We start from the raw sequence: 12872 nt of genomic DNA, 5'->3' as shown, positions 1-12872 counted from the left end.
TCTAGTGTCTCCTCCTCTGTGTCTCTAACCCTCCTCTCCTCCATGTGCATTTTGTTTCCAACAACGAAGCCGGTGAGAAATCAATCCATGGAGCGGTGGATAAGGTTATTTATCATCTAGCTACCATGTTACCATGTTGTGTATATCTGTGTAGTCTTATCTGTCATCAACAAGAGATTACGGGTTACGGGGCGCGTTACGTTTGTGTGGCGGTTGCAATAATTATGGCTAGCATTAAATGAAGACCTAAAATTCAGGATCCCAAAAAAAATAAATATTACAAAGGACCATTAAAAAACAAAACAAACAAAACAAAACATTTTTAATATGGAAATGTTTTCCTTCTGAAATATATGTCCATCTTTAAGCACTCAACACTTGGTTGGGGCTGTTGGATTTCAACTACTGGATGGAAAATGGACTTTTCCATGATATTATAATGTATTGAGATGCACATGTACAGTATATTGTCCACCCCCCCCCACCCGGACAATTGCTCTATTTTTTGGGTCCTGACCCGTTTGCATCCCTGCACTTTAAGTTAAATGTATCTGTGAAGTAGGAGTAGGAGTAGGAGTAATAGTGTGTGTGTGTGTGTGTGTGTGTGTGTGTGTGTGTGTGTGTCTGCTGGTGTAAATGACCTCAGGCCTGTGCGAGCGCTCGTGTCACCTCTCATGACATCATGTGTCGACACAGTTGAATGTAACCTGACAGATGTGTGTCTGAGAGATGGATGTGCCCTTAATGCCTCTGTGTGTGTGTGTTTGTCTCTGTGTGTGTGTGTGTGTGTGTGTGTGTGTGCAAGTGTGTGTGACTAATATTTTGCAGTACGAGTGTTTTTCATTAAGGTCGGGGTGCAGCGTTCACCACATCATCACCGTTTCCACTGTATTGTTGAGGAGGTTAAAGAAAACACACAACACTTCCAGTAACAGGCCTGTGTGTGTGCGTGTGTGTGTGTGTGTGTGTGTGTGTGTGTGTGTGTGTGTGTGTGTGACTCAGGCTGCTGCTGTTCTCTCTTACAGCAGCAGCTCATTGTTTCTCACAGTTTTAAATAGCACTTCCTGTTACTGAACGACGACCCATGATGCAACGCTGCTGCTGCACCGGTCGGTCCCCCAGCTGCAGGTCTGGAGTCAGATCTTGTCGAACTGTGGCTGCAGCTGATCTGAGTCCAGCTCACGTTCTTGTTGTTGTTTCTCTTGTTGTTGTGGAGGAGCAGCAGGATGTGATGTCATCAGTATGCGACCTCTGACCCTCTAACGACTTCTACACACTCACTTCATTCAGTTTATGAGGAGGACAGGTCCAGACTCAGACTGAGGGTTGTAAAGGAACTGTTCAGAGCTGAAGTCACTGTGGCTGCACTGTCACTGATATTTAAAGGAAGTTCCTGTTCATGATGTCAGATGAGATCATAAACATTTATCCTCTGCATTGGTTTTTCAGAGGGTTAAACTTGAGCCTCGAGGCCTGAGGTTTCATACACTGTAGTTTTATAAATGCACTGATATCGACTGATTATTAGTAGTTTGAGGACAGGTATCAGAAACATGGCGCTGGAGCATCAAATGCATCTGTTGTCCAGTTCATCTTAAAGGGGATATATTATGGAAATATCACTTTTTCAAGCCTCTTTAACATATATTTAGATGTTTTCTTGCCTTCCAGCTTTTAAAATGTGAGAATTGACAAAAAAAATCTGTAATTTTCAGGCTCCTCCTGAGGTTGAAATCCATGTGGTTTTACGAGCTGTTCCCTTAGTTGATGCCAATTACTAATTTGCATTTAAAGTGAAACCTGATAAAAAGAGCTGTGATGTTTGATCCTTGGGGTATTTTGACTGAAGCAGGCCACATACAGTATGTCTTTAAGACACATGGGAGCTATTTTAATTTGTGGCAAAGGGACATAATATGTCTCCTTTAAACTGTCTGTCTCTGTCTTTGCTGCTCATGTTGCAGAAAACTTTCACTTCACTGTTGCTGTTGTTAGTCTGTTGGACAGAAAATCAACGAGTCACTCAGTTTCCTTTATCTAGTTAATAAATGATCAGGCTGCTTGTGAAAATGTGTTGAGGTGTTGTGTCAAGTGTGTGTGTAGATGAATAGGAGAACAACACAGCTGGATGTGTGACACTGTAACAGCTGATCTCAGTTCAGTCTGAGCCGAACGTGACAGATGTTTAAATGATGACAAATGTACATTATTAGTTTTCTATTCCGTCTTCACTTATACCGTCACTCGTCACTAACGCATCACTTCCTGTTTCCCCTCCTCAGATCTGTCAAAGAACCGATTGGCCGACGTCCCCACCGAGGTCTGTAACCTGGTCGCCTTGGAAACACTAAACCTGTATCACAACTGCATCAGGACCATCCCAGACAGCGTCATCAGCCTGCAGTCGCTCACCTCCCTAAACATCAGGTACACACACACACACACACACACACACACACACACACACACACACACACACACACACACACAATGAGACTGTTGCATTCTGGGTAGGAAGCAGCAGTCTTGTTGTTTATCTCTGAACTGGAACTTTGTGAACGGACGAGCAGGAGTTTGATGAGTGAAAGTCAGTGATGTATGTGCTCGCTCCTGCAGCTCAGGTTCGTTACTTTCCTGCTGCTTCATTCTGGGAGAAAACATTTCGTTTTACACGTCCATTATTTCCTAATAAGTTCTGGAAAGTTTCCTGGACAGCGAGCGAGCCGACCGGTTTGGTTCTGATTAAAAACTGGAGTCTCGGTCCAGTGAGTCCAGTTTATCTCGGAGCTCGGGGGGTGAATTCATGTGAAAGGAATTTTTTCCAGTGAAAGTTTATTATCAGTCATTTTTTCTGCCGAGCTGTTTGTTTGTGTGCGTGTGCAGCTCGTCTGATGATTTCAGATTAAAAAGGCTCAAGGTCGCGTTAGCTTAGCTTTAGCATGTCGAACCAAACCACGTGTTTCTCTCCAGGGAGAGTTCTTTAGTTTGATAAACACATCAATAATCAGAAGATTCATCGATAGGTGTCAACCGCAGTTCAAATATATTTAAATGTATACTCAAGGTTTAAAGGGATAGTTCAACATTTTGGAGGTAAATTCATGCAAAACCACTGATGTGCGTTGCCTTCAGGGACAGTTTTTCATCAAGCAGTCTCTGAATTTCCCTCTAAAACAACTCTGTCTGGTAACGTTGTGTTATTATCTCATAGCGTGGTGAATGTGCAGGTCACAACTTGTCCACCAGAGCGTTTTGGAGTTGTTGGATTGTGTATTTGATGAGTTTGATGAGGGAAACCAAGAAATCCCATTAGCCTCCGTAGCGTAGCTCTGAGCAGCTCGCTGCTCTGCTCCGCCGTTCTAAAAATAACTTGCACCAACAATTAAAGGTAACAAACCTACTGCTATAGGGATTATGGCAATGGGCCAATTTGCCAAAATGTTGAACTATCCCTTTCACAAACTCATTTTATTTTATTTAGTTGGTTTAGTCAGTCAGGTTGTCTGTGTGTGTGTAGACTGAACAAAGCTGAACTGAAACAGTGTCATTGTCCCTCAGTGTGAGCAGACTGTGTGTTATTGTTGTCGGCTTTACACTCGCAGCGTTTCCACCGTTCGGCTGCTGCACTGTGACTCATTGCAGGTGTGTGTCTTTGTGTGTGTGTGATGTCCCAGTGAAGCTGCAGGGTGAGCTGCCAAGTGTCAGCGCACACACACACATAGCTACACAGCTGGTGCTCAGTGGACTGTTAGTTAACAACACACACACACACACATACGACACACATTCCCACACATACACTGTCAGATCCCTGTGGTGCTGACCTTCATACACACACACACACACAGACACACACACACACACTTGGTCAAGGTGTCCCTCGTCGTCTCTGCAGGTGAATGAAACGTCCTGTGACTCCACTGAGGTTGAAGAAAACACACACAAACTCACAAACACACTCCACTTCACCCTGGTCTCTGATCAATATTATAAACCTCATATCAACAAATAATCAGTTCTTTTATTAGTATTTGATGACTTGATCAGTGAGTCAGGTTCATCAACATGTAACTTTTGACTCATTTCAAACAAAGATTTGTCAAAATGTTTCATAAAAAACAAACTTTGGTCTAAAAATAAACTTTCAGCTCTGATCAGAAACTGATCTATAAATAACAGATGAAACGTTGAAGGTCGACGGTGGTTTCACTCAGGAGATGAAAATCAGATTTTTCTCCTCGACGCATCGGAGCTTCACCGCTGCAGTTACCTGATAATCAACTGATCACACACACACACACACACTCTGAGTGTGCTGTCAGAACAGGAAGGACGCTCTCTCTTCCTCTCCAGGAATAATGTTGTTTATTTTTAGTGTCATTAAAGTCAAAGTGTCGTGAAACAGAGAAGTTTCAACTCTGTTTTATTTTGACTCAGTTGTGTCGATATCTGACACACACACACACACACACACACACACACACACACACACACCAGTTGTGTGTCGTTATCAGTGCACATTTACATTAAGTCTCATTCATGATTCATATTTTAAATGTTGGATCAAATCTGTTCATGTTGAGTTGATTCACTTTGATCAGTTACAACAAAATTATTTTACAAAATACAAAACATCACAACGAATGAAAAGGATGAGATGTTTTTAATTTAACCTTTTATTCATTTTTCCTTTGTGTTATTTATTAATCTATTGATTTATTTATTCAGGAAACACTCTAAAGAGCAGGTTAACTGTAGTTGTCTTTCTTCAAGTTTTATTTTTAAGTTGATCAGGTAAAGCCTCCAGTCATGAGCTCAGTTAAAGGGATAGTTCAACATTTTGGCAATTTGGCCCATTGCCATAATCCCTATAGTCATAGCAGTAGGTTCGTTACCTTTAATTGTCGGTGCAAGCTATTTTTAGAACGGCGGAGCAGAGCCGTTTGCCAAAATGTTGAACTATTCCTTTAAAGGACGACACTGATGTTCGGACGCCTGTGACCTCACAGATCTAACCGCTGCAAGAAACATTAGAAAGGAGAAAGGCCTTCTGGGAAATGTAGGAAATAAACAACAAAGCAGGGAAAGAGCAGGAGCAGGACATGTGTGTGTTTGTGTGTGTGTTTATTGTACAGTTTGTTACATTTTTATTGTGCACAGAGAAAAACATGAATATGAAAGTGAAAGACGTAAATAGATCGGACGTTTACACACACACACACACACATACACACCAATAGGGGTAAGAGGGGACCTGTCAGGCCAAGCTGCCAAGAGGGGTCTTATGTTTCTGCTTATTTTGAAAAACCAAAAATGGAATATAAAATTGACATTTAAGGTGTTTTACCATAATATTACTGAAAATGTGACTTTTAATTATTTTTAAAGAAATTGCCAAGAGGGGACTTGGATCTCTGAGCGACATTTACCTATCAAAGAGTGGACCTCCACATACTGCAGTGGAGCTGTCTGCACCCATTCATTCACCTAACGACCCATTCACCTAATGAGTCTTTGTTTACAACAATGACTTTCTCAGTTTCTTTCAAGAATGAATAATATAACTTGAGAGATATCATTACTTATTTTAAAGTCTCTGTAATACAAATTATATATATATATATATATATATATATAGTAACATGGCTGCATGCACTAATATCAAGTTCTGCAGTATAAGCAACAACATTTACTTAAAACCAGCTTTAATGAATGAATTCCTTTTTTCTTAACAAAGATAATTTGCTTGTCTGTCTTTACTCATCCATAAATGTGTTGCCTCTGTCATTCTTAGCAGTCCAAGAGGGGACCTACTATCATCTCAATTTTAAATAGTCAAAATGCTCCATACATCTGGTTTCAACCAATTACAGTAATAGGAAATACATTAATATGTAATATGTATAAATAAGAAAGAAATAAGCAAAAGTGATCATTCTTAAGATAATGTTTTTCATCAAAACTTAACACAAACATTTCTAATAAAGTAGCACCAATACTGTTGTCATTATTTTTAAATGTAGGGTGCACTACTGCAACACACATTTCTACAGTCTATTAATTTTTCCCCTACAAGAGTTTTATACTCCTTGACTGCATTGTTGTTACAGAAAAAATATTTGAATTAAACCAAGGGTTTTAGGTCACATTTAATGTACTTGCATCATGAATCTGTATTTATGAGGATGTATTTTATTTACTGTTTTACATTACAGAAAAAGGTCCACACTTGGTTTATATGGAATGACAGGGGTCCACTGTTGATTGGTGCATAATGATACAAGTGCCCACTTAGTTAGCATGAAGTGAAATACACACTCCATCATGTATGAATAAGAAAGAAATAAGCAAAAGTGATCATCCGTAAGAGGAATTTTTCATCAAAACTGAACACAAACATTTCTAATAAAGTAGCACCAATTATGTTGTAATTATTTTTAAATGTTGAGTGTACTACTGCAACACACATATCTACAGTCTATTCATTTTTCCCCTACAAGAGTTTTATATTCCTTGACTGCATTGTTGTTATAGGAAAAATATTTGAATTAAAACTCAGGGTTTTAGGTCACATTTAATGTACTTCCATCATGAATCTGTATTTATGAGGATGTATTTTATTTACTGTTTTACATTACAGAAAAAGGTCCACACTTGGTTTATATGGAATGACAGGGGTCCACTGTTGGTTGGTGCATAATGATACAAGTGCCCACTTAGTTAGCATGGAGTGAAATACACACTCCATCATGTATGAATAAGAAAGAAATAAGCAAAAGTGATCATCCGTAAGAGAAATTTTTCATCAAAACTGAACACAAACATTTCTAATAAAGTAGCACCAATAATCTTGTAATTATTTTTAAATGTTGACTGTACTACTGCAACACACATATCTACAGTCTATTCATTTTTCCCCTACAAGAGTTTTATACTCCTTGACTGCATTGTTGTTATAGGAAAAATATTTGAATTAAAACTCAGGGTTTTAGGTCACATTTAATGTACTTGCATCATGAATCTGTATTTATGAGGATGTATTTTATTTACTGTTTTACATTACAGAAAAAGGTCCACACTTGGTTTATACGGAATGACAGGGGTCCACTGTTGGTTGGGGCATAATGACACAAGCTCCCACTGAGATAGCACGGAGCGACATACACACTCCAGCATGGGTGGATAAGCAGAAATGAGAGAAATTGCTAAGTTTTAAGATACATTTTTAATCTAAATTTAATACAAACATTTGTAACTATTAATACACACACGCACAAACACATGCAAACACACATATTTAAACTAAAGTAGCACTGGTGAAGTTTTCATTGTAGTTTTTTTAAAACATGGGATGTACTGTGAAAATTCAATGGCAACCTATCAAGATACTTAAGTGAATATTTCAGTTATTGACATTTATGGCTCAACAATAAAACATGTATGGGAAAATAAAGGAGGCGCTGGGGGGTCATCAGTTTGTCTGAGATACAAGGGATAATTCTTCTAGAGGATGGATTAACCTCACTAAGTAATATGTTATACCACTGCAACACACCTTTCTACAGTCTGTCAAGTTTTTGACTTAATGAAGTTTCATACTCCTTGACTGCATTGTTGTCATGGGAAAACTACTTTAAATAACTAAACTCAGGATTCAGCATGGTCTGATGGCCCAGAGCCACAAAGTGTTATTCTGTAGTCACCTAATGTCCCATATAGATGAAGTTCTGTGGTGGCCACCTATTGTCACTCTTCTACTTTTTAACAGCACATGGTTTCAATCAATTTTAATGTACTTGCATTCTAAATCTATATTAATAGGGATGCATTTTACTTATTGTTTTGCATTGCAGAAAAAAAAGGTCCACACTTGGTTTATATGGAATGACAGGGGTCCACTGTTGGTTGGTGCATAATGATACAAGTGCCCACTTAGTTAGCATGAAGTGAAATACACACTCCATCATGTATGAATAAGAAAGAAATAAGCAAAAGTGATCATCCGTAAGAGAAATTTTTCATCACAGCTCCACGTTACACTTGTTCCAGGCTCTGCCCGTCGTTTTTCTCTAGAAATAGAAACTTTTTCCAACTTTTTTATCTCCGTAGCGATCACACTCGTCTTCTCCTTCTTCTTCACTTCTTGCTCTGGGGCCGTATTCACAAAGCCTTTTATCTTACCGCTAGGAGTGCTCCTAACTCGCACTAAAAGTTTTTACGTAGGAGTTTTTTCTTAAAAGCTATTCACAAAGCCGCTGAGACCGACTCTTACTAAGGATAAATCACTAAGAGCAAACTAAGAGCCACGCCCCTGGTGACGCCCCGTTGCTATGGATTACGTCAATTCTCGTGCACGAATTCGAGGCGCTCAACACGGTGATTGGTTGTTGAGTGCCGGCGGCGCCCCCCCTCCCCTCCCCTCCCTCCTCCTTCTCCTCCTCCTCGCCGCCGGCCGCTCCGCTCCACTTTTTTTTTTTTTGCCGTCAGGTCCGACGGGGCTTTTTAGACAGCTTCGAGTCCAAACCACTGTCTCTGCTGCCGAGTTGGGCTCTGAACTTTCTGTCTTTCTCTCTGCTATCTGCATCTTTCTGCTACAGTTTTTGTCGCGTCTCACTTTCTGCAGTGTGACGCTGTGCAAATGCAATGAGGGTCAGTGCGTCCACTCGCAAAGCAGCTGCTGGTTTTTTTTCTTCCCACATTTTAATATTAATTTTCACATTCGTTGACAGCCCTATATGGTGATCATAATAATGATGAGAAAAGAAAATGCATTACCCACATTTGTGGCCTACAGGATTTGAACCCACACTGACAATAAGTTTAGTTTACTGGGGGAGCAGCCTTATCACATGAGCTATTACTACTAACAGATATTTGTGTCTAGCTCACCCACCAACTTTTTAAAAATATTTTTGGCTCACATCAGCACGACTGCATCGCAGCGGTCGCATTTACCTCGGTCCGACCGTTGTGACGCCTATATTGGACAGTTCGTCACCGTCACTACTCCCGTTTTATAGCGAAAATGTTGTAGATGACCCAAAAAAAAAAAAACACCGACAAAAAGGCACGTTGGGCATCAAAGGGCAAAGGGGCAGGTGCTCCAGCTCCCCCCTCTGCAGCAATTCGCAGTCCTCCATACATTTGCCTGGCTGCAGCCATTTGCGATTCTTTGTGAATAGGTCTTACTGAGTTAGGAGTCCTCACGAGGACTTTTAAGCTCTCCCAGACTTAGGAGCTACTTTTAGGCATAAAATACTTTGTGAATTACTCTTATTTTAAAAAACTAGGAGTCCTAAATTTAAGACTGACACGCCCACTTTTTTTAGGAGTTGCTCCTAAATTCGGCCCTTAGGAGCTACTTTTAACCTTAAGATTCTTTGTGAATACGGCCCCTGATCTACAGTCTAATTCGTTCTACACATCCCAGAAGCCCCAAAATTACTCACAGTGTGGGCGACAGCGTCCCCATTTACCAGCCGCAGAAAACTGCGTTTGACGTATATGTACGTCAATGGCACTCAATGAGTTAAGTGGGAGGTACACAATAAATCTAATTCTAATCTAATTTATTTTGAAAACAAATAGTAGAATGGCAATCTGATTCAGTGATTAATTTGTTACAAATTTGGGTTGCTTCCTAATGATTTTTTGATGTTTTAGTACCCAGCTAAACACAAGTGTGTATTCCTTACTATCTACAGTATGTATGTGCCTTGTAGGCACTTTACTTGCAAGTGTGTGTATGCAGTGTTTTATAAATCTGAATATTTTTTGTTACATCACATCTACCCCAACACTTTAGAGCGCTTCTGTCTCGACGCCGTGTTTGCCTTCGTTCTGACCCGAATACAGCATGTGTAGCGGAATCATTAAGCATGCACGCACACAATCCCAAGGAAATGATCACGTGGGAACCAGTTCTGAAGAGGAACCGGTTCTCAATTCCCACCCATAGACTTCAGTCTATGATGTGGACACAAAAGCATTCCTCTACATTGAAGTAGTGAAGTCATCAACACTCATGTATTTCACAGATCCTAAAGCCTGGTACACAAAGATTCTCTAAATTTCAACCAATTTTTTTATCTGTGAAAGACCCCACACATGGGGAACAGTTTTGATCGTATTGTGTGTGGTGTGCTGTGATATTCCAAACACAGCGCACCACACACATTAAGATTTTTCAGAATCTTGACCCTCCGGTCAGAAAACTCAGAAAGAGATCAGTATTGTTGTAGCTACTCTTTCGGTCTATTTCCGGAATGGACAATGAGAGCGATGTAATTTTTTAAAAATGAAAGCGGGACACTTCAGCCTTTACAACGATACCATCTGTGGCTTCAGACGCCGAGCAGTAAAGCGGCTGTGAGCGGCGGTCACATGATCGTTTAAACATGATTGCTCTATTGCCGGCTGTTGCTGGCTATGATCGCTACCGTCTTTGCTATCGTCTATCAGGAAATCTCCCGTGTATGCGTGAATGTCTGTGTGAACCTCATGTAATGACAGGGCTGCACCGTGGCTCTCTGTGGGATTGCCGGTGTTGTGTCGAGAAGTGGCTTGCCGCGAGCAGCATGCAGAGCTTGGCAAGCAGGCACTTCTCAGCACAACACCAGCTTTCCACACGCAAGATGACTTTTGATTCGGAAATATTGAACATGTTTAAGATTTACGATTATCGGCGCCAAACGTTTTCTGAGGCGATTGTTGTGAGAATTTTGACTCTTAACACACCACACACTACAAGAGAATCTCATAAAATAATCTTAAAACCTTAGGATAATCGGCCGATTTTTGTCTTTGGTCGGAAGGGGGAAAATCGGAGCAAAATCATGTGTGTGGTAGGCTTAACTCTACCTCCACTCTCCACTCTAAATGTGGAACTGGCTTCTGAGAAGTGAGTGAGGGCTTTAAATCTGTGCCAGACGACTTGTGTCAGTCCTTGACTGTCGGCAGTGTGGGGGATGGTTTCTTGTAGCTGACGATGGTCGTTAGCAACTCTGAAGGGCAACCTGGAAAAGACTAACATCCTTCAGCCAAGATCTTATATCCAAATCAGACTAACAGACAATGGAATTCCCCAGTCCTAGGTTGGCCATGTGCTACACACCTATGGACTTCTGTGGCAACTGTAAAGAGTGGTGTCCCAGCAATAATCCACCCTGTCAAGTCTTTGATGAGTTTTGTAAAGGTGTGTGATGCCTTGTGATCAGTATAATATTTTGTCAGCCTTTATATGATCTACCATTGTGTGCCAGTAGAAATGTTGTCTGAAATTAGGTATAATCAGATTTCCAGAGATACAGGGGATAAATCAGCTATAGTGGATGGAATAACTCCAAAATACCCACTGTTGAACTACTGCAACACACATTTTTACTTACCAAACTATTAGCTCTACTGGAGTTCATGTATACCTGTCTGAATATGTTTGGTCCACAACAAAAATGAAAACTAAAACTAAATTTGTGTTTTTTTTCCTTCTGTATATTACACACTGTATCACATAGTCATACACATCTATAGATGAAATTGGTGTATAAATTGAAACCTAATTTAAAGTTGTCAAAAGGTACAGGATTAGCACAGGATCAGAGAGTTTACATTAAGTGGGAAGTACACAATAAAAGCTGTATTCAGTTCACACTGGTGCTCAGCAGAAATGGGTCTGGTTGCTTTCAGGATGTGTGGATTGTACATTCAACAATCCCATATTACCTTATTCATAGCATCTGAAGTGGATTATAAACAAATTCAATTAATTGTGTTCAGAAGATGGTAAAACGTTATCTAATTTATTTATATTTTTAAGTAATTAATTTGTTATCTATTTTGGTTGTTTCCTAATGATTTCCTTTCGTTTCAGTACCCAGCTAAACACAAGTGTGTATATTCCTTATTATCTAGGTATAACCTTGTGCATGTTGTAGTAAGCAATGTGACTTCATTACATTTACACACAGTTTTCTAAGTAGAGTTGAACATTTTTAATGGGGTTTCAGTCTATGATGTGGGCACAAAACATTCCTCTACGTTGAAGTAGTTAAGTCACCAGCACTCATGTATTTCACAGATCCTAACTTTCAGGTAGAGTTGTTGAACTGGGATCTGAGAAGTGAGTGAATGGAGTGAGAGCGGAGTGAGTGCCAGATGACCTGTGTCAGTCCTTGAGTGTGGGCAGTGTGGGGGATGGTTTGTCGTAGCTGACGATGGTCGTTAGGTATTTTCAGGTTGGGCTTCAGAGTTTCTACCTTCTTTCAGCCAATATCTTATATCCAAATCAGACCGTCCCAGGTCTTAGGTTGGCCATGTGCTACCTACGCACCTATGGCCTTTGGTGACTCAACTTCTGTGGCAACTGTAAAGAGTGGGTGTACCAGCAATATTCCATTTTGTCTAAAGAATTGTCAGTTCTTTGATGAGTTTTGTGAAGGTGTGTAATTACCTGTTATAATATTCTGTGACAGGGCCTTTATATGAGCCACCGTTGTCTGCTAGTAGTAATGCTGTCTGAGAACAACAATTAACATGGAATAAGAAATTAGGATTCATCAGATTGTCATGGATATGTCAGTGTGTGGACGGAATAACCCCAAAAACCCCCCTGTTAAACTACTCATTAAAAGGTATTTAGAAAATCAAGGGAAACAAAGGAACGCATAAATATAAAAACACATGCAAAGCTTTACAAAGCCTTGTAAAGGACAATTAGGACACAGCAAGAACTATATTCCTCAGACACCGTCCACACCACTGTCAACTTTTTTTATTTGTGTTGCAGCAGTTCAACATTGAGCTATTTGGGGTTATTCCATCCACACAATGCCTTATCCCTTGTATCTCTGACAGTCTGATGAATCCTAATTTCT

The 12872-nt window shown here is 40.2% G+C and overlaps 1 protein-coding gene across 8 annotated transcripts in view; it reads left to right on the top strand.

The window, feature by feature from the left end:
• lrch1 (leucine-rich repeats and calponin homology (CH) domain containing 1) overlaps window positions 1-12872 on the top strand; it is a 102847-nt gene that overhangs the window by 31300 nt on the left and 58675 nt on the right. For all 8 annotated transcript variants that reach the window (XM_085764416.1, XM_085764418.1, XM_085764415.1 and 5 more), the window contains exon 2: window positions 2283-2427. In XM_085764416.1, the coding sequence (XP_085620542.1) occupies window positions 2283-2427 (145 nt within the window). The remainder of the gene's footprint in view (window positions 1-2282; window positions 2428-12872) is intronic.

This window comes from Trachurus japonicus, chromosome 21 (assembly GCF_045865225.1).
Source record: "Trachurus japonicus isolate A0001 chromosome 21, Traja_1.0".
In the NCBI taxonomy this organism is placed as follows: Eukaryota; Metazoa; Chordata; class Actinopteri; order Carangiformes; family Carangidae; genus Trachurus; species Trachurus japonicus.
Note: the sequence above shows the minus strand (reverse complement) of the source record. Positions and strands in the feature narration are given on the sequence as shown.